This window comes from Thermobia domestica, chromosome 4 (genome assembly GCF_964235325.1).
Source record: "Thermobia domestica chromosome 4, izTheDome1.hap1.1, whole genome shotgun sequence".
Lineage (NCBI taxonomy): Eukaryota > Metazoa > Arthropoda > Insecta > Zygentoma > Lepismatidae > Thermobia > Thermobia domestica.
Window position 1 is genome coordinate 289,212,892 of NC_137457.1, and position 23,634 is coordinate 289,236,525.

The following is a 23,634-nucleotide window of genomic DNA, read 5'->3' on the forward strand; positions in this document are numbered from 1 at the left end:
TTTTTTTTTTTTTTTGTCGATTCTTTTGCCTCTAAAATCAAAGTGCGTCTTAGATTTGAGTTACGCAAATTTATTGTTTGTTTGTTTGTATGCATAGATATGTGCATACTGGTATAATATGATACCGATAATGGATTGGTATAAAACTGACACAAGCAAGTGTTGTACCGTAATTATATTAGAAAAAAAAAGTACCAGAAGATGCATATGAATGTACCGTGAATTCCAGCAGTAAATCCAATGTTGCTTTATTTTCCTATAACATTATTTGTTTTCCCATGTTTATTAATTTTTTCTTTCATTCTTTAAAATCAATGCAGTTATTAAACTTTTTTTTTTTTCATTTTCGCCAAGAATACGTCCTATATTTGAGAATTCCCCCTCCCCCCCAATTTTTCCTTCAAAAATTAGGGGTGCGTCTTACATTTGAGGACATCTTAGATTCGCGTAAATACGGTAATTAGCAATTATCAAAGTAAGTTTATGTGTATTTTTTTCTTAACTTAATGTAAATTTTTCGTTGTTCGCGCTTGAAAATCACTGGGTGAAAGCATATAACGTGCTTTGCTCTCTGTTGCAAGATAGATGTATAATTATTTTTTCTTGAGCAAAAGACGCAAACACTAGCTTTTTTTTTTTTTATGGCTTGTGTGTATTAGCTTCAAAATGGACGACTTAAAGAAATTAAATAATGAAAACAAGTGAGGTAGGAAATAAGTCGCAATTTTGACTTATCATTTTGTTCCAAATTCTTATTTACAAAACTAAGTAATATGTTCTTAAGTACATAGGCGAATAAAAAAGTAACCGTGATGTGTCCTTTTCTTTTCTTTTTACAGGTATTGCATGTATTTAAATATTGCATGGATCTGGGATTGACATGCATGGATCTGGGAAAGCATGTTAGCTTTTGTTAGATCTTAGTTTTTTTTCTTTTTCTGAAAACTTTGTCATTATTGATTGTGTCTATAACTTCATGTAAATAATACGCTTCAATAAATATATTTATCGTGCTTTGCTTTTCCTTGTTCTAAATGTACTTCATTGCTTGTAGTTTTGTAGTTTCGAGTAAAATGTCACATCTTTCATTCATCTTTTATAACTTGACTTTTAACCGATATATATTAGGTTGAAGAACTTAAGGAACTACAGTGATGCATGATTACAAATATTCACTTGGACTAATTTTGGTAGACTTCTATTTGTTAGTAACTTTTTTTTTTTTTTTTTTTTAAAAAGATTAAAGAAGAATGGCCAAAATGATTTTGTACAGTTATTCAAAGTCACCTTCGTGAATTGTTAAACGTGAACATTTTGGATTATTCATGGGCAACATTACGGAGAAATTATTGTATAAGAATTCCAACTAGTGGTTTGCGTAAAATAACAAGTGAGTGTATGGCAACAAACTATCGTGTGGGAAATGAAAAAATAAATTATTAGTTTGTGGATATTTATGGCAAGCTAAAAGGAGTGGAAAATTTATTTAATGCGTCATGTTGTTCACAGGTAGCAAATTAACACTTTATAACCTCAAAGTGACAATCGTATAGTACATCTGTACCATTAAAGAAAGTACTAAGATAAATCAGAATGGTTTTACGAAAGTTTAAAGTTTTGAAACTAACTATCGACTATCCCAACTAGTTTCAAAGGAAGAAAAGAAAAAAACAAGACTATATTCCGTAAATGATATATGTAAATGATGTAACTAACTAACTCTATGGCTTATGGAACCCGGAGGTTCAATGACGCGTTCACAAAAGCTCTCTACTGACTTCTATCCCTAGCCAACTGGATCCAGTTTCTACTTCGTATTCCTATCTCTGCGAGATCCATCTTAATATTGTCCTTTTATTTGCGCCTAGGTCTTCTTAATGGTCGTTTCTCGATTGAACTTCCAGTTAAAACTTTGAAAACATTCCTACTTTCTTCTATTTTGGCTTCATGACCTCTCATCTGAGCCTCCTAGACTTGACGACCCTAACAATGTTTGGTAAACCGTATAAATTATGCAGTTCCTCGTTATGACGTTTCCATCATTCCCCATTCCCGTTCCTATTGAATCCGAATATTTGTTTCAGGATTTTGTTCTCAAGTATTTTCAGTCAACGATCTTCCCTCAGTGTAAGCGACCATGTTTTGCAACCATACGGAACAACAGGCATGATTATCGTTTTATATATTTTAAATGATCTAACACCTTCATAAAAATGCAATAACACCTTTTCACACTTGTGTAATAATTCATCGATGAGTAGTAAAACAAGTTTAAATTATGTACTTAGGAATTAGGTCTACGTTTTGCCTTAATGTTTTGTTTGTTTTAAATGTGTACGTATGTACAGTATACATCATTTTATGTCTCCTGCAGTTAAGTTATACATTATAAAATTTATCTCAAAATGTATATAATTTGATTCTGAGACTTATTTCTCTGTAATAATTTTTTAAAACTTACAATATAGTACATAACAAACATTTATAAAGTACTGGCTTGTACTGACCGAAGGAATAAAATGTGAATAAGAGCGGGCTTTGGATTCAAAAGTGTTTTTTTAATAGTGTGAGTTGGGCAAGAAGCAAGTAATTAAGAACTCCGGCCTTTCCGGTTGTTTTGTTATTCGACCTGTCCTTCTGCCACATTAGGTTGGATAGTTAGGAGTCTGCTGTATTTTTTTTATTTCTAAAAGAAACTTTTTTTTTTTTTTTTTTTTGCTACTTTTGTACCACAACGATAGATAGTGTGTAATGTGATTTTCCCGTAGATCCTTTTAGAAACGCCGCTGATGAAGATGGATAGTTCCTATTGAAACTTTTTATCAATCACCAGGTAACAGACGAATATTAGGATTACTCCAAGTGAATATAGAGGGTGTTCCGAGAATCGATAAACTTCGCATATGTGTTCAATGCAAGAAGAAAGTTTATCTACGATTTTGGATTGAAAGCGTTTGGTTATGGAAATGAGACTAATTTAAGGTCATTAGTGGAAGTGGTAGTAAAGTGTCTATACTAAATAAAACAACCAACAGACTTGGCATACATGTTCAGGACCTCAATGCAAGAAAAAGATTTATGTGTGACTTTGATACAAAACGCCTAATTACGGAGTTGTCAGTTGTTTTATTCAGTAAAGGCGCCCTACAACCACTTCAACTAATTACTTTAAACTTGCGTAATCTCCGCTTTTAGGCGTATCCGACCAAACTCGCAGATAAACTTTTTCCTTGTATTGAGTTCCTCAATACGTATACGAAATGTGTTTGTTTATTCCCGAAACACCCTATCTGTTGAGTTTCTTGGCTTCTAATTTGTCTCACTAAGCTTAATTGGCTTTACTGTCTTCAACTTAACTTTTTTTTGTATCTCATTGAAGCACTTAGACAGTGAAGAACATACATACATATATATATATATATATATATATATATATAATAGAAAAAATAGAAAATGAGTAACGTAATGTCTATAAAATGCTGTAAAGTAAACTAATAAACTCTTGTGAAGACAGTAAAGGGAATCACATGAAATTACATTCATGAATTAATCTATGCTGGTAGTTTAAGCAGTCAGTATTATATGCCCTCTTACCTCATGTATATGACGGTTTGACCTCACCAATATTTTTTGTGGTTTAACCAAAGAATCTTATATTTAAGGTTAAACTGATGCCAAATAACAATACCCTCTTATAACCCAAGTATGAGAGATTTTAACCTCACCAATATTTTTGGGATTTAATCAAAAAATCTTATATTTGAGGTTAAACTGATACCAAATAAAAATCCCCTCTTATAACCCAAGTATGAGAGATTTTAACCTCACTAATATTTTTGTGGTTTAACCAAAGAATCTTATATTTGAGGTTAAACTGATGCCAAATAATAATACTTTAGGGTTATATACCCTCTTATAACCCAAATGTGAGAGATTTTAACCTCACCAATATTTTTTGTGGTATAACCAAAGAATCTTGTGTTTGAGGTTAAACTGATGCCAAATAACAATACTCTAGGATTTACATACCCTCTTATAATCCAAGTCTGAGAGGCTTTAACCTCACCAATATTTTTGAGGTATAACCCAAAAAGCATCGTATATAATGTAAGATTGTAAAGAAACAGAACATTTCTAAGTAACATATTTTATTGTTAATACGTAAAACAAAACAAAATAAATATTATTAATTTAAAACAATGTTACCAAAAACAAACACCTTTTATTTTTTTCTTCATGTATTCGATTGTTCAATGTAGATTTTTTTTTCCTTTCGTATGTTTCAGCATGCACAAATTCGTTGAATTTATAATTGTATTCACTTATCTTAAGCTTAGATAGGTTAGACTTCATTAATAATAATAAGAGATTATGTTGCGTCAAGAATATTCCGTAGATTTACAAGCTATTCAAAGAAATTAAACGCCTTAAAACAAGAATATCTAAAGCTCGATCAGTACCAGCATATTTATTTCAATACAAGGTCAACCTTATCAAAATTCCGGCAATCATTTAAATTACATTCAACTTCATAAAAAGGAAAACTTGAAAAATAATTACAACCGCTTCTAGTATTACCATACGAATCAACTTACAAATGATTGCAAACTAATATTCACAGATGCTTCCAAACAAAACCTGTTGGAGCAGCTCTAGTAGTTCCACATCTTAATATACAAAACAAAACAAATTACCAAGTTCAACCTCATTGAAGAAAAAGCATTTTCATTGAGTCATGCTTTTTTTCTTTTTTCTTTTTTCTTTTTTTTTTTTTTTTTTTACTTATTAAACAATATAACATTCAGTGCCTGCATCTGCACAAATGCATTAAGTATTGTTATAAGAATTTTAAACAACCACGAATCGTGATATAAAACATCTTGGAACGTGCTGCTGATAAAAAAGAAATACATAATTTTCTACAGAAACACAAAAACATAACCTTACTTTATATAAAATCACATATGGGAATCAAATTTAATGAAATGGTAGATTTATTATCTAAAAGTGCAGTAGCTTAGGGTGGCACTACGAACATAAAATTTCCATTCCATGATTTCAAGTACAGGCTGTTTCAAAACAATACGACGACGTTTGGAAGGTGATTTCTGATCAAGACAAGGCGAAAAGTATAGACCAATCGGGATGCACAAATACTTCCTTTTGGAGTTAGAGGCTGCCGAAAACGTGAACTATGAAGGTCCATAGCTCCATAACTATGGGACCTACCGTAGTCGGGTCAAGACTTCACTTAGTAACTAATATGTGCGCTATTCAGAAAACATGTTTCAGAATCCTAAGGTACTCACGCAACAAGTTTTATAGAGGGAGTTTGGCTACGGGCATAATTTGAAGTACTCACCAACTACCTTTATAAAAAAAAAATGTTGCGGAAGTACTGTAGGATTCTGAAACTCGGATATTTGGATAGAGCACATAAAGTTCCTAAATAAAGTCTTGACCCGACTTCGGTAAGTCCCATAGTATTGGAGCTATGGAGCTAAAGTTCACTTTTTTTTATGTTTTCGGCAGCCTATAACTCCGAAAAGAAGCATTTGTGCATCCAGATTGGTCTATACTTTTCGTCTTGTCAGGAATCACCTCCCAAACATTGTCGGTGTTGTTTTGAAACACCCTGTATATCATTAAAGACAAGTTACAAAATATAATGAAAAACAAATAATAGAGGTGAGTAGGGTAAACATTACTGGGAAATAGCAGAAATTAGTGATAAAGTGTATGGATATATATATATATATATATATATATATATATATATCTGTGGCTTGGATCTAAAAGGGCTAATGTCACTTTTTGGTAAAAATGAGATGTTCGTTAAATTTTAACGCCTATAAATGGATATAATCTTGTGCAAGAAAAGCAAATGTTAATATATACTATTTCGTGTTGACATTTGCTCTTCTTGCACAAGAAAACATCCATTTATAGATGTTAAAATTGAAGAGTATCTCAGTTTTGAAAAAAAAAAAAAAAAAAAAAAAAAAAAAAAAAAAAAAAAAAAAAAAAAAATTGGCCCTTTATTATTAGCCACAGATTACACACACACACACACACACATTATATATATATATATATAAGTGTCCAAATCCAAAAATTAATTTAGTACAGAAAAGGGATAGATAGTACAGATAAGGATTTAGTACGTCAAACATAATTATGCTGAGACGTAGAAGAAATTAGTACAATAGATCATTTAATATTTTAATGTCAATTATTCAAGCAAAAAAGAAACGACTTTAAAAAATTCCGCAACAATTTTTATAGAGGTAGTTGGTGAGTACATCAAATTATATGTCGTTGGCCAAACTCCCTCTATAAAAATTGTTGCATGAGTACCGCAGGATTCTGAAACATGTATTTTTGCATAGGGCAGATACTAATTCCTAAGTGAAGTCTTGACTCGTCTAGGGTAGAACCCATAGTATTGGAGCTATGAACCTTTATAGTTCATTTTCATGTTTTCGGCAGCCTATAACTCCGAAATGACGGATTTCTGTACCCAGGTTGGTCTATACCTTTGTCTTATCTTGGTGCCAGGCATCACCTCCCAAACGTCGTCGGTGTTGTTTTGAATCACCCTGTATAAGGCAAAACAACGTAATTTTAAGATACTATAGATGAATTACTGAAAAACATTAAAAATATCTTTTGTGATAACCAACAATTGAGCTACGAATACATCTATTACAAACTCTCAAAAACGAAAAAGCTTCAGTGATCCTAAAGACAAAGATATATTAAATATAAGATAGTGGAATTTAATAAATAGGAATTAAATATTACAACAGGTAGAAAGGCTACCAGGATCGAATATTGGAGCCTAGGAAGAAGGTGCTTCGTGAGAGGCTGAAATGAAAAAATAAAATAAAATTATACTTAGTGATTATAACTTTCTGTACATAGTTATGTCGAGTATTACATAAGCTTTGTGAAAATTAATTAAAAAAATATATTACATGGGTATTATTATTGTTATTATTATTATTATTATTATTATTATTATTATTATTATTATTATTATTATTATTATTACAAATTAAGATCAATTCTAGGATTCAAAATACCCACGAATCCGTTTTATTTATTTATTTATTTATTTATTTTAATTTCGAGATATATTGGAAGTCCTAAATGCGTAATTGTAAAGTACTATGAGCGTAATGCGTATTTATAAGAATAATTTTGCACCTTAAAACATTTAAGAATAGCATTGATGGCTTGATAAGTGTAGCCTTACTTGAGGAATAAAATTCGTTGGAGTACCATCGTATCATTCTGATGCGATGAAAATATAGTGCTGCCAAAATGTCTTGAGCCATGACAAAAATGTGAACTAAGTCTTACTCTCTCGACACACCTACGCGTTGAGCCAAGGTTCAGCTGTTGCTAAGCGAGAAAAAGGGAGTGGAATTTTTCAGCCAACAGCAGCGCTTGGAATGGAAGACTAGGTGTCAATTCAATGTAGTATACCTATAGTTCCCTAATTGATGGATTGTAGAATCCCATATGTGCACCAAAACCTGTATATTTTGGTTCCGCCTGTTCTTGGAAGAACCACTGAACATACAATGTAATGAAGTTTCTCCATGGTGCAAGCACTGGTAGGACGGTGACGTCAGAGAGAACGTGGCATTTCTGCTTCCTCACTATTTTTACTTCACTGTTCTGTGACGCCTATAATGAAACGATGGTATCTTTCCGCGTTTTTGTAAGTTTCCATGATGGATTGTCCAATGGAAATGAATACATGGCTTCTCCCCTTTACTCCCCCTCTCCCCCTTCCTTTAATTTATCTTATCTTGATTGAATAGAAGCTATTTCATTCACCATATGCTTTTTTTTTCTCGAAGACGTACTGAAATATTTTACTAGCCTTTGAGTGGCACGGAGATGAAGGCTGGAGGCATGACGTCGCAGTTAATGGACAAACAAACATGTTGCTTCCATGTGACTTTCACGTGACTCAAGTGATTGTTTTATGACATTATTATCCCGACAGTCATGTGTTATAAGCAGAATACGTGTTTGTGAGAGTTCATGATGCATTGCAAACCATATAAAAGTTTACTTGACTGCCCAGATATGCTCTGATTTCAAGGGAGACTTAAAGTAAGCAAGAGATAAGCTTTGACAACGATAGACAAGGAATGTTTCGGCGGAAAGTCGGAAGTTTTAGAGACTCTACGTCTCTTCGTATTGGAATGATGTGTGGTGCGATATATTTTATCACGGTATATTTTGCGTTTCTTCACGTATAAGAGTCAAATAAAACATCACAGCATGCGTTATTCTGAGTACGAGGGATCGTGATGCTAGCAATCCCTCACATTTTAAACTTCTTGCCGAAGTTTTCAGTGTCCACTGTTGTCAAGGCTTCCTCTTGCCTACTTTAAACCAATCTTGAATTCAGAGCATATCTGGGAATTCGGTTGAGAGCATGTCTGGAAATTATACCCTGTAGGGAATCCCCTGGACACTCATTGTATACTGATAAAATACGCACTTTTGGATTGCGAATATCTGACTTCTTCCCTGCTTGTACGCTGATATGGAGTGCCACTCCACGGTTTCTAGAATTTGAAATAATGCGTGTCGAAATTTAACTTCTTTAAAAGTTTGGACCTCCCTAGCTCTGAAACTATGCACTTTTTCCCACAGTCCATATGAAATTTTTCTCTTATTTTTTGGTGTGAGTAGTTATCTCTTACGGTTTATCGGTATAGCTAATTAAAACCTCAAGCACACACATATAAAGGGTGGACAATTTATCTTGATGATCCGCTAGAACGGAGAAACCAAAAGAGAAAGAAAAGCGAAACTTTGCACGAAGCAGCTATAGAAGGGGGAAAGCTTTGTATTTATTAAACAGAAACACTCAAACAGTGTTGCCAACCCAGAATAAAGTTATGTTTTTTCAAATGATACTACGTCAGATTATTACATATTTCACGAAAACTGGAAATAAACTTTTAGATGTTATAGTACCACAAACATCCGAAGTTTGGAAGTGTCTATCTCACGTACAACACAATGGAGTTGGACAAGATAATGCATATCTAAAATGCGTTAGTGTTGGATACTATGACTTGTTTCGAGTGAATAGAAAGAAGTTACAAGAGCTTGAAAATTTTAATTTTTTGTAAGACTTTACCTCCAAAAATTGCTTAGATAAGTATCATATCTAGTTACCTGTATGGTTTGTAATGAATGTGTAAATTATTCTATCATTTATAGCATTTCGATATCTCAAACTGTTCCGGAGATACGATAAACATTGCCGAAGTTTGCAACACTGCTTAAATCATGTAATCAGCTACTAAAAGCTATTGCCTTAATGATATAAAAGAGAAGGAAAACAGCAATTACTTTAAATATTTTGCACAAATACGCCATTTTCAGCAGTGTTGCGAATTTTATCAATGTTTATCATATCTCCGGAACGCTTTGAGATATTGAAGTGCTGTAAACGGCAAAATAATTTACACATTCATTACAAACCACACAAGAACTAGATGTGATACTTATCTAAGCATTTTTTTCGAAATAAAGCCTTTCAAAAAGATTAAACTTTTCAAACCCTTGTAACTTCGTTCCTATTCATTCGAAACAAATCATACGTTGACTATGATATCCAACGCTAAAGTACTTTAGATGTGCATTATCCTCTCCATCTCAGTTGTGCTGTATGTGCGTTAGAGGCTTCTAAACTTTGGATCTTCGTGATACTATAAGATCCTTAGTTTGCAATACTGAGTAATGTAAACGGTATTTTAAATTTTCGTGTGACATGTTGATTTGAAATATGTTACAATCTGACGTAGTGCCATTTGAAAAAATATATCTTAATATTGGGTTGGCAATACTGTTGTGTGTTTCTGTTTAATACATATAAAGATGTCCCCCTCCGTATAGTTGCTTTGTGCAAAGTTTCACTTTTCTCTCTCTTTTGGTTTCTCTGTTATAGCGGATGATCAAAATAAATTGTCGACCCTGTATATAAGTACAATAAAAGTGATTTCGCTGAAGTGCTTCATCTGATGAAAGAATCAGTATGAAAAGAAAGAGAGAGAAAAAATAAACAATAGAAAAGTAGCTAGGAAACCTTTAGATAAGCGGCACTATTTTGGAATGCAGGACAAAACTTTAATGAAAGCCCTTATGCTGTATGTTTGCTATTGTGTGTCTGATTATACTCGTAATTTCACTATAGTAATATTTGTAGCAGTTCCCATGAACGCAAGAATTTAAAACAACAAAATAAAATAAACGTTCCAAAAAGTGATTTTATTTTCTGACATTTAACATCCTGTCTTCTAGCCAACTTCGGTAACAGCAGCATAATCTGTGTATAGTATTAACATTTCGTGTGTATTAATAATAATTTTTGAGACCAATTACTAAGTAATGCGTACAGAAAAGTGAGATAAACGAGATTAAAATTAGTTTTTCAATATGATTAAAATAATGAGAAAAAAAGTAAATAAAGCCTACAATATCATTAGCGTTTAAAAAAATCGAAAGACGACGACATATTAATCGATACTTATCATTGAGCTGAACAAAATTATATATATACATATAAAAACTCATGCGTAGTTTTCGAGAAAATCGAGTTTTATGTAAACCAAAAATTTCATATTCCACAAGAAACATCTACTAATTAGAAACTAATATTAAAGTATATCGTCATCATCCTATTCATTATGCCCCTAATAAGACGACAGTGCATAATATGGTTAATGAGGTGGAAGCTCAAAATGATCATTAACTCTTAATCTGTAATTTATATTGAAACATTGTTCAAAGACTATATCTATATTTATAAAGCTCCTTCCTGTCTAAGCGGTTAGCGTACGTGCCTTGTCGTGGGAGACCCGGATTCGATTCCCGGCGGAGCTCATGTGGTTCGGATTCCACGTTAATTAGACGGTCCACACGTCTCCTAGAGCCTCGCTGCTGAATTCAACTATATATATATATATATATAAAATCATATACAGTGTGTTTCAAAACAACACCGACAACGTTTGGGAGGTGATTCCTGACACCAAGATAAGACGAAAAGTATAGACCAACCTGGGTGCACAAATGCTTCTTTTCGGAGTTATAGGCTGCCAAAAACATGAGAAAAAGAATTTTAAAGGTCCATAGTTCCAAAACTATGGGACCTACCGTAGTCGAGTGAAGACTTCACTTAGGAACTAATATGTGCGCTATCCAAAAATACATGTTTCAGAGTCCTGCGATACTCACGCAACAATTTCTATAGTGGGAGTTTGGCTACGGGCATACAATTTGAAATACTGACCAACTACCTCTATAAAAATTGTTGTGAAAATACCGCAGGATTCTGAAATATGGATATTTGGATAGGGTATATGCTTGTTCTTTAAGTGAAGTCTTGACCCGACTACGGTAGGTCTCGTAGTATTGGAGCTATGTATACTCATGTCCAAAATTATTGTCGCTTGTCTATAAATGTGTTGTTGTAGGAATATAATTTGATAACGAATTCGCCCGGTATTTCTTATAACGTTAGTGTGTGTATAATCGGCAAAGACATGTATGTGGAAAATTTCATGTCGAAAGAGCAGTAAATAAGAACAATAAAACGAAAATAAAACTTTCTTGTCCATTTAGCAACATTTTGTTTTACTCATTCTAATTTTCGTATTTATAATTAATTTCCTATGAAATTTACCACAAATATACATTTCTTGATTATACATATAGTATCAGTATTAAAAGTATCCTGCAAAATCATTATCAAATTATATTCTTACAAGAAGACAGTTATAGATATGCGAAAATCATTTTGGACATGAGTGTACTTTTCATGTTTTTTTTTTCTTTTCTTTTCTTTTTTTTTTTTATATTTGTTTTCGGCAGTCTATAACTCCGAAATGACGAATTTCTGCTTCCAGCTTGTTCTATACTTTTTGTCATATCTTGATGTCAGGAATCACCTCCCAAATGTTGTCGATACAGTATGGTGCTAAATTCGTTGTACAAAAGCAGATGAGTGATTCCTGAGAGTAAAACAAACAAAAAGTTCCAATAAACATAGGGCGAAAACCCCATCGTTTTAGACTGCCGAAAACATGAAAAAATGAATTCTAAAGATCCATAGCTCCAAAACTTTGGGATCTACCGTAGTTGGGTCAAGACATCACTTAGGAACTAGTATGTGCTCTATCCAAAAATGCATGTGTCAGAATCCTGAGGTGCTTCCACAACAATTTTTATAGAGGGAGTTTGACTACGGATCTATGATATAAAGTACTCTCCAACTACCTCCATAAAAACTGTTGCGTGAGTACCTTAGAATTCTAAAACATGTATTTTTGGATAGAGCACATACTAGTTCCTAAGTGAAGTCTTGACCTGACTACAGTAGGTCCCATAGTTTTGGAGCTATGAACCTTTAAAATTCACTTTTTCATGTTTTTGGCAGCCTATAACACGTAAACTATGAGGTTTTCGCCCTATGTTTATGGGCACTTTTTTGTTTGTTTTACTGTCAGGAATCAGTCCTCTGCTTTCGTAAAACGAATTTTAGCGCCATACTGTATATATATATATATATATCACATCGAGCTGAACAAATGACATGCTTGAGGATAAACTGTTACGCATAGGTTTTGATAAAGTAGAAAAAAACGAATTTTTATGGTACTAAAGATAACGTCATTCTTTGCCAATCTCATGCTGTTTATAGCTTTTATGCTGCTGAAATAGATTATTTATTTATTTATTTATTTACTAACCTCAATTACCCGCTTTGCTGGGTTAAAATAAGAAAAATTAATAATATGTTCGGTTAGTCAGTTAACTAACTAACTAACTAACTAATTATACGGCCTATGGAACCCGGAGGTTCAACGCCGCGTTCACAAAAGCTCTCCACTGACTTCTATCCTTAGCTAACTGCATCCAGTTTCTACTTTTTATTCCTATCTCTGCGAGATCCATCTTAATATTGTCCTCCCATCTGCGCCTAGGTCTTCCTAATAGTCGTTTTCCGATTGGTCTTCTATTCAAGACTTTGAAAACGTTTCTAATTTCTTCCATTCTAGCTACATGACCTGCCCACCTAAGCCTCCTAGACTTGACGACCCTAGTCAGTTACTTTTTACTATTACTGAAGTATTCTTTGATATCAGTCATTTTTGATCATTTATATATATATCCCCTCTTCCCTTCCCTCTCCCAAGTTACAGAACTGAATTTGGATTTAGACGTTATCAGAAGTGTCACTGTTCATCTCACCGACCCCGAAAGCTACGGATTCGACACTAATATCGGTCATTTTCGATCATTTATATATATATATATATATATATATATATATATATATATATATATATATATATATATATATATATATATATATATATATATATATATATATATATATATGTATATATATATATATGTATATTCCCTCACCCTCCCTTAAGTTATACCGTCAAGTGAAACGATGAAAACTATTCCAGGCGTGAACCCCATCTATGTTGAAAATTTGATCGAGATCGGTCGGGTGGTTCAAGAGTTATTAAGTCACAAATATAGTTACTATCATTCTTATTTATATAGATAGATAGATTTACGTATTGTATATGAAAATAATACAGTATCAACTATCTGGTTAATGTTAGCTTTGCTTTAGTAATTTAAAACAGAAATAACGTACCGTCTTAGAGCAAAGCACAATGTTTTTATTAAAATATTCATGTGTAACAGTTTCGCCAAGGGCTTACTTAGTAGGCGAAACTGTTACACATCGATACTTTAATAAACACATTGTGCTTTGCTGAGAGGCTGTACGTTATTTCTATCTTGAACTATGAAGTAGCTGATTGTATATCTATTGTTGTTTGATTTCTCCTAATAATGATGCACCTACTAGTAAGTAAAATAAACAATTGCCCAGAAACCTAACAAAAAAAAGTTTTTTTTTTTTATTCTCGTTTAAACTGTAGCCAGTATATAGAGATTTCTTTTATCCTCTTGTGTTCCATATGAAGGTTAAATAATTCCTCAATATCTTTAAAAAATAATCGTGACTTTTTGTGTTTTTCCTATTTTTTTTACTCTAATTTCGTGTATCTTGCTTTCTGCAAACATTATTTAGTTGTTTCTTAAAAACTGTGGATAGATATCTTCGATATATATATATATATATATATATATATATATATATATATATATATATATATATGTAGAAAATAAGTCTCCTATAGCAATTATTCCCGTTAAAATTTCTACTCGGCATAACTTACCATCGAAGCCGGAAAGGTCTAGGAAAATTCAGTAAAAATTGTTAAAATAATCAAAGAAACTAAGGTTTATTTTTAATACAGAGGAAGATGGATTGTCGATTTAAATACGCATGCTTTGTATTCCGTTTTGAAGGGCACAGTCGAAAGTATTGGTAGTATACATTGGACATGATTGGAGATCCGACGTTAGAAAAACCTGAGAAAATAAGAAGTAGTTTCTGAATTTTTCGTTTACTCATATAGTTTATAATTGTGTGAATCTACAATTCATGTAACCTGTGTAAACATTCGTTACATGAATATTTACAACATAAAAATTTCGTGCTATATTAATAGCTCTTATATTTCTGATATTTCTCGGGCTGAAGTGTGAAATAAAACTCAGGGCCATGGCTTATGGGTAAATACGATTCTGTTCTTCCTGGATATTTTCCAACTAAATAGTTTCAACTAGAATATAACCAACATAATTCTACAGTCAGTGTACACTATCTTAAATAACAGGGTTCCTACCAACGGAAAATCAGGGAAAACTAGTGTGAAAGGGAAATTGGATAAAATTTCGACAACAAGCAAATTTTCCGAAGGCGAGATGTGTAGAAACCCAAAGAGACAGCAAATGCTCCGTTTATAAAATGCAAAACTACCTTTCTATAAGATGATAGCTGTTGAATATCAGCTCATTCTACAAAGGTTTCGAAATATGTCACCGTACATATTCAATGTTATAGGAAAAGACAGCATTTTATAATCCAATATGTGAAACCAGATCTACTAAAATGCATAGATCCAGGAGTATGGAACGATGGTTCGAAGAAACCGGCGGCTATTGTACTATTGTAATTTGATTTGCAGATCGATATTTGCTAAATGAAAAAGAAAGGAGAATAAAGAACGAGTAGAAACGTGGATGACAACAAGATCATACAGGGGCAGTATACTTGCTGCCAATTAAAATATGATACGAAAAGCGTTAGTTTTAAAATTAACTAAAATTAACTAGTCAATAATAAAATTTTGTTTGACTAGAAGATTGAAAAAGTAGAGATTTTTGTTCCCCCGTCTTCCCTAGTCCACACAGAATGCACAGACCCTTCGTCCTTCCAAGGTTAAACCGGTATAAAAAGCAATTATTACATAAAATACGTAGACATAAGAGGGAAGGAGATATATCGATAGTTTATACTTCCCAATTCTTCTACTTCTGTTTCAACTGTTCTAGACTGAGAATTAACTCATTCAAGTTTATTTTTCAGTATTTTATGACTAGTAAAAATAAAACTAATATTGTCGTTGTTTTTGTTGTTGCAGTTCGTGTGTTTACGCTTGACCCTTCAGTACACGGGTGAAATTGTTGCTACATGAGTGGACGGGTTGTGCCTGTGAGGCACCACAAAATCTAATTTAGTTAAAAATATATAAAACACATTTTAAATAAAATACCCCTTTATGTTTCAAGGGATGCTTGTATTGCTTATTGATATATAATGTTGGAAACACATGTTATTTCTCGATATTTATTAAACATCTTTGTTTTATCATATGAATAACGGATACAATCAGATATTGGGCCGTAAAATTACGACTTCTAGGAAATAGGATCTGATTAGACACATGAAATATTAAGAATAATGTGTGTTAATTGAGCTGAGCGAAGCGAAGCTCTTATACTCGGGTTAGCCGTTTGGTTGTCCGCGAACTCCTCCTAGACCGTTTGGCCGATCTCAACCAAACTTAGCACGCTTATAGAGTATGTCGTGCTGAGTGACAACATAGGTCGAAATCAAAAATCCGATGTACCATCGAGGAATAATCACCGAAAAACGCTTCCTCCTAGACCGTTTGGCCGATCTCAACCAAACTTAGCACGCTGATAGAGTATGTCGTGCTGAGTGACAACATAGGTCGAAATCAAAAATCCGATGTACCATCGAGGAATAATCACCGAAAAACGCTTCCTCCTAGACCGTTTGGCCGATCTCAACCAAACTTAGCACGCTGATAGAGTATGTCGTGCTGAGTGACAACATAGGTCGAAATCAAAAATCCGATGTACCATCGAGGAATAATCACCGAAAAACGCTTGCATAGACTTAACATGGGGAAAAAGTTTTCACGCGATTTTTTTGTCAACAATTAAAAATGGCATTTATTATTGCATAATGGCCAGGAATGATTACGTAGTTTAAGCTCGCTCAGCTCATTTCATTGCAATCGGGTACATCCATTGCATTCCTAGTATAAACAAACGTATTGAGACTTAAAAGTGTGCTGTGTATTGTTTGAAACACAGGTCAAACACGAGTCATTTTCACTCATGCAAGTTGTCCTCAATTCATTCCTTGCGTAATATTTCACAGTATTTGAGGCACAATCACTGTTTGCACAAGTTACAAAGGAATATGTTCCTCTGTTTTTGCACTTGTAGTATCTCCATCTTTTTCCTTGCACTGAGTCTTTCTTTTGTTCTGGTATAAAAATTGACAGTCTTTAGCGGACTCCTGGTGTGTCGTGGGAGACAACACAGCTGTGTTCTTTCCCTTATTTGTTCTGCAACTAAGTCCTTAGTTTTTGAGAAACTACCCTCTTGGTAGGAGTTCTCTTAATTAGTATTTAATCAAAACCTAACATAGGTATTTATTCCAGAAATATTCATCTATGCTGAGAATAAACACAGTGGCGGTCTGCGTACATTTCTACCTACGTCATATTCTGCTGACAGTGCATTTACCGCATCCTTCTCTCCCATTTCCCTCTCGTAAAATGATATAATTTCAGGTGTTCTGCTATACAGGTTTCACTGTCAATTTTGTCATAGTGGTGCATTGACGAAAGTAACACTATACGTTTCCCTTTCTTCGAAACAAAAGAAACCAGGGTGCAGCTTTGAAGCTCAGTTCCACTGTTATAAGAACTGGCAAGTTGAAAAGTGGGATCAGCATCCCAATCATCACCCGGAAAACCAAATCCCGACAGGTCACTGTTTTCTATCAAATTTCTCGTTTCTTCTACAGTCAATTTATTTGATATTTTCTACTAAACATCGTTGATATTTTCTACTAATAAACACTAATTACGAGTGTCCCAACGTAATTTTCAATCAATGCTTTCTATGTTTCGCGAGTATACGGGTGGTGCCTAATAGGCACACAACGAAAACAATACCTTCCCGCTCACAGACTACCCAAACACTTAACAATAAAAATATGAGCAATTGACTCTTGGCAACCGCAAAGAAAGGTATACTGAGTGACACAACAGTATTTATCTGCCAACTATTGAAAAAGCAGAAAAATATATTCTTACTGCTTGCTTCTCAGGCACAACCCGTGTACTGAAGGGTTAATTTTTACCTGAATAAGAAGCACTAGATAAATTGAAAGTATAATTATATCTAATAAGAGTATGTATCTATTTTATTCATAAAATATTGTAGTACGAGGCGTGTTTTTTAAGTAAGTACCGTTTTGAAATTCAGCCGCTGCAGCACAGCAGTCAGCATTCCACGCATGTGCATTGTGTACTTACATCTGTTTGCAATCCACAGGCGTCATTACGGGAACATTCGACCATGTTTACGTTTGTTTGTGAGTAGTTAAAATGCCTCCGCTGATTGAAAATCCTACCAATTGTGAAATACGTGCTGTGATTCCTTTTCTTAGTGCTAAAGGCGTGAAGACAGCTGAAATTCATCGCCAGATTAGTAAAGTGCATGGAGAAAACATTATGAGCGATGTAACCGTAGGGAAATGGGTTAAAGCCTTTAAATGGTAGCACGAATGTTCATAATGAGGAACGAAGTGGGTGAAACTCTGTCATCTCTTGTTTTCTCGCTAATAGTTGTAAAATTATTTTGGCAGTTTATACCCTGATTTATAAGACCTTTTAGATAATGATGTTATTTATTTTCTTTGTATAGGGTATTTTTTTTTAAACTCTCATTTTAACCATTGAATGATTATTTAGTGTTCATATTATAAATACCTGAGTACTGAGGTATTCAAATTTTTCTTTCCAGAATATTCGTGACAGTTCTTTTTCTTATAGAGAGTCTAACTTAAGAGTTACTTTAAAAATTAATACATAATAAACGGGTTTCGTTTCACAGTGTGAAACTGCGGTACACTTCCAAATTATGCGAAGTCAGTACTCACATTTGAAGTAGTACATCTAATGGTTGCAATAGAAAAATAAGATCAAAGATAGAACCTGTTCCTCTTACACTGAATCAATATATAAAAGCAATTACGCGTTATGTCTTACTGTTCCTACTCTATAAGAATAAGTATTGAAATCGGAAATATTATTAAATTTCAGACACTTCCGGTTTTAGAAAATTTTGCGGCTTCTAATTGTATATTCTCTTGAGACGCTAAATGAAATCCAGAAAACAGCTTCTCTCTATCTATTATCGTCTCTATTCTATGACGACTAACGTTAAAACCGGAAACTGTTTATTTTACTATTTCCGGTTTGAATAGAGGGTTAAAGGAGGAGATGGAATCTATTCTTGGGACTAGAGCGTTCACCTCCGGTGCTTGGGTTTCCTGGTTCGATCCCAGCTCGCGCCGTGTGGACTTTGTGGTGGACAAACACCGTGCTTGTGGGTTTTCTCGGGGTTCTCCCGTTTCCTCCTACTTTCTTCATTCCACCATTTTCACTCATCTCTCATTATCACCGTCTCCTTTAGCCTAACCGGCATAATCGTGGGACGTAAAACTTAAAGATTTCATTTCATTTCTATTCTTGGGACGCTGAATCGAATGCAGAAACACGTTTCTTGGTATCTTTTATTCTGTTTTTGCTCTATGGAAATCAGTATTGAAACCGGAAATAATGGTAAAGTTTAACCACTTCCGGTTTCGGTAGAGTTTTGTGGGTAGTCATGATGCGTTTGTTTTAAGGCGCTGAATCGTTTGCAAAAATACCGCTTCTCTCTATTTGTTACCGTTTTCATAATACGGCGAAAAGCGTTGAAACCGGAAATGGCTAATTTGAACCCGTTCTTCTCTGAATAGAGGGTTAATGGAAGAGATAGAACCTATTTTTAGGATGCTGGATCAATTGTGAAAAAGCCGCTTTTCGATATCTCTTACCGTTTTTTGCTCTGATACTTGCCGATGGACGGACATAGCTGCTTTATAACGTTTCCGACCCTTATGCGTTGCATGGTTTGGAAGCCTAAGAATTAATAACATTTAAAATTTATGCTAAGAATGCTATTAAGATATTCACAGAACTACCGCTAAATACAAGTTGAACTATATTGACAAAATTATTATTATGTAATGTAAATATTATTTATCTAATTTCCATTTTGTTTACTTTTCAGAGTGCAATTGAAACTCCCAAAGAAAGATATAACCAAAGAAGCTGGTAACGTTACTTGCAGCGTTTGCCTTAAAGCATTCAACAATACATCGCAGTTAGAGAGGCATATGAAAATACATTACGGTACGCTATTAACTTTGACTTGGGTGACGAACAAACACCTATAAAGTTTGAAACCAAATAGCTCAGCATTATTATGCAGAAATAGTATGCCACTGATTGGACGTCATGTTTCCAAACTATTGTTGGATTAAGAGAGGGGTGTGTCAAACAACATTATGGTCAGTTAGCTTTAACACCATAGACTTTGCAATGTAGAAATTCAAAATTTGAAACGTGTGTTGGTATTATTCACTATATGGTGTTGGAACTTTGACATGTATGTTGGTATTAATTTCTATAAGGATTCAAAATTTGAAATATATTTTGGGAGCAATCACTATATGGGCATTAAAAATTTGAAATGAATGTTGGGGCCATTTACCGTATGGTCGTTAGAAATTTGAATTGTATGCTGGGATCAATCGCCATATGGGGATTTGAAATTTGAAATGTATGTTGGGGTCAATCGTCATATTGGCATTAGAAATTGAAATGTGTATGGGAACAATCGGCATATGGGCATTAAAAATTTGAAATGTGTATTGGGATCAATCACCATATGGAAATTTCAAATTTGAAATGTAGATTAGGATCAATCGCCGTAAGGGCATTAGAAATGTGAAATGTAAATAGTTATATCATGAATACTGTAACAAAGTTTGGAGTGGCGCTATAGGCATCCGGAGTGGCACAGTGCTGCCACCTGTGTATAAAGCGGAAGATGCATGTAGTGTGTGTTTGTTCATGACGTACATTGATATTGTACTGAGTTCTGATGGAGTGGGGCGGTTACGAAAATCGTGTAGCAGTAATTGCACTACACAAGGTCGGGAAGACAGCAGGTGAGATTTTCAACCTCCTGAAACCCCTACAAATCAGCAAGAGGTTCGTGTATCGCGCCATACAGCGATACATCGATACTGGAACGGCAGCTGACCGCGCAAGGAGTGGCAGACCACGAACGGTACGAACCCCGCAGGTCCAGAAAGCAGTCGCAGCAAGAGCTCGAAGAAATCCTATTCGAACACAAAGTGTGATGGCTGCTGAGATGAACATAAGCAGAAATTCCATGTCTCGTGTGCTCAGGAGTGACCTACATCTACGGGCGTATAAGAGGCGGACTGGTCACTTTCTGACCCAAACATTAATGTCGCAGAGGATCCTTAAATCAAAGAGACTGTTGCGGCGTTACGCCAACAATCTTCACAGAAAGATTTTGTTTACTGACGAAAAGGTGTTCACAATTGAGCAGGCCTACAACGCTCAAAATGACCGTGTGTATGCCACGTCAGCTACTGCAGCTGCTAAGGCAGCTCCAGGGGTTCAGATGACACATCATCCTACCTCTGTAATGGTTTGGTGGGGAGTGAGCTACTCAGGCACAACCCAGTTGTAGTTTTGCGAACAAAGTGTTAAAACATGTGCCAAGGTGTACGAGGATACAGTGCTAACACCTATAGTGAAACTACTTTCTGCTACCATGTTCCGTGGAGAAAGGTGGACCTTCCAGCAGGATTCCGCTCCAGGCCACAAAGCAAAAACAACCCAGAACTGGCTGGCACGGAATATCCCTGACTTCATTTCTACCGCTGATTGGCCTTCTAGCAGCCCGGACCTTAACCCGTTGGACTACAAACTTTGGGCAGTCCTTCAGGCAAAGGCCTGCCATAAACGGCATCCATCTGTCGACAGTCTGAAACAATCCTTGACCCGAGCAGTGAACAATTTTCCCATGGACGTGGTGCGTAATGCCATTGACCAGTGGCCGGACAAACTTCGTGCCTGCATCAAGGCCAAAGGGGGACATTTTGAAAAATGATTCGTGCGTCAGGTGTACAACATATTAATGTAAAACATGACCAAAATAAATTGCCTTGATGTTAATACTTTCTGTGTTATTCACATTCAAACTTGTGACAGTATTTATGATATAACTAGGTATGTTGGGATCAGTTGCCATATGGGGATTTGAAATTTGACATACATGTTGAGATCTGAGTCATAACCGGGAGAAAATAACTGGCTACTCTTGAAGGAAATTCAGAGAATAGAAGAGGAAAACCTTTCAGAAAATGTTTTGAAAATAGCAGTGGACATGTGGAACATATTTTGCATTAAAGGGAGCAAGGTCACTCAGTGTTAGATGTCTCGCTTGTGATGTGAAACGTTTCTGGCTCAGTTTCATTCCATTCATCGTATATATAACATCGTGTTTGTGGGTTTTCGAGGGTGTCCCGTTTTCTAAAGTACATAAAGGTTGGACATTAAACTGATGATTTTCTTTTCTTTTTGCATTAAGATAAGATACTATTTCCTAGTTCTATTTTTGGTCTCAGACTTATATCTAATATATACCATATATAGATAGTGTTACAGCCCATCAAGGGCTAGGGTCTGCCAGGTATTTTTAATTTCGTAATATTTGGTCAACATCTTCCATCTGCGCCATCTCCTATCTCCATTATTTGTGACTTATTAGACCGGAGTTTCCTTCTTTTAGAATTCAAGTGGCTTCACAATGCAGGATCAACTATGGAAATTACTTGCTCCCTCCTCGATCACGCGTATCAAATATCCATTTGGCTGCGACAGTAGTTCTAGCTAATTTGTATATCAACTGCAGTAGTGCCGCAAAAGAAGTTTGAGAGCATCGTTTCACGTAGCATCACAGTAAATGTCAGCCAACAATTTTGAGGGAAACATAGCGAGCGACAGATTTGGCTTATCGGTATTGCAAGGGCGTCAATGTATGTTTTTATATTTTTATGTGTATAAAAATATCCTTATGTTATTGAAGAACATGCATTATAATTGCATTTACAGTATATTTTCCCTGGTACATATTATGGCTATTGTAAAATATACACGTAACAACATCTTAGTCTACAACATTATAAGGATCTCTTACATGAAACGTAGATGACGGCAACACTGTTAATATTTGAGTGAGAAATGGTGGTGTGATTGTACAGGTTGATGTACTACCGTAATAATGTGTAAATTCATAAGTGTATGTAATGTGTTAAAAAGAGGAGCACAGAAAGTGAAATATGGTCGTACATGGGTACATTTCGTTATCACTGATTCTGTAATTACAACACTGCAACAAATCAGTCAGACTTAAGACATTGAATCAACCTCTACACAGTCCCAATTTATCATTGTATGATATCTATGTTTTTGAACCAAGGCAAAAGTGTTTAATGGGACGTCACTTCAACTCTATGGACTGTCTATGTCGTGTTGAGGTGTTTCCCTGACCATCAAGTCACCTGGTCTTTTTCCAATTGAACACATGTGAGATCAGATCAGACACCAACTCTGCGCCACTGCTGATCCTCAAAATCTCGAGGCACAGTTACAGCAACTACGGACTGATTTGTCTCAGACACCGTTACGACGACTCTACTACTCACTTCCAAACACGTCAACGCAGAAAGCTCCAACCTTTTCTTCTTTCGTCAGGAAAGCCTTAAATCACTGCAAAAATAAAATTAAAAGAGGAAAATCAATTATTCAAAATTGATATTGAAAACAGTTATTGGCGTAACGCTTCACGCAAAAATTACTGCAACAGGATTAAGCTGTTTTAGGCAATCCTAAAAACAGCTCCGTCTCTGAGAAAAGTTATATGAGGATACTCTTTTATATTCACTCGTTACCAGTGGTCTGCGATAAACATGACATCAAAGCAGTCCATTCCTACCGAAGAATACGGAGAAAGATTTCACAACTTACAAAAAACTTCTGGACTTCGTCAGATTTTGTGTACGCAATTCTATGAATTTAGTTGAAATTGTTCATGGGATGACTAAAATAAATATATACGTCAGGACCTAAAACATGGGGGAAAGTCCAAACACAATAATATATCAGCTTTAGGTTTGTCTGCAGAATT

The 23,634-nt window shown here is 34.7% G+C and overlaps 1 protein-coding gene across 5 annotated transcripts in view; it reads left to right on the forward strand.

The window, feature by feature from the left end:
* Nucleotides 1-23,634, forward strand: part of LOC145684150 (uncharacterized) — a 183,169-nt gene that overhangs the window by 132,864 nt on the left and 26,671 nt on the right. For 4 of the 5 annotated variants that reach the window (XM_081756103.1, XM_081756100.1, XM_081756101.1 and 1 more), the window contains exon 9: nt 19,636-19,757. In XM_081756103.1, coding sequence (XP_081612229.1) covers nt 19,636-19,757 — 122 coding nt within the window. Of the gene's footprint in view, nt 1-839; nt 1,032-19,635; nt 19,758-23,634 lie in introns of those variants that run through there. The other variant, XM_081756104.1, reaches the window with a different exon arrangement.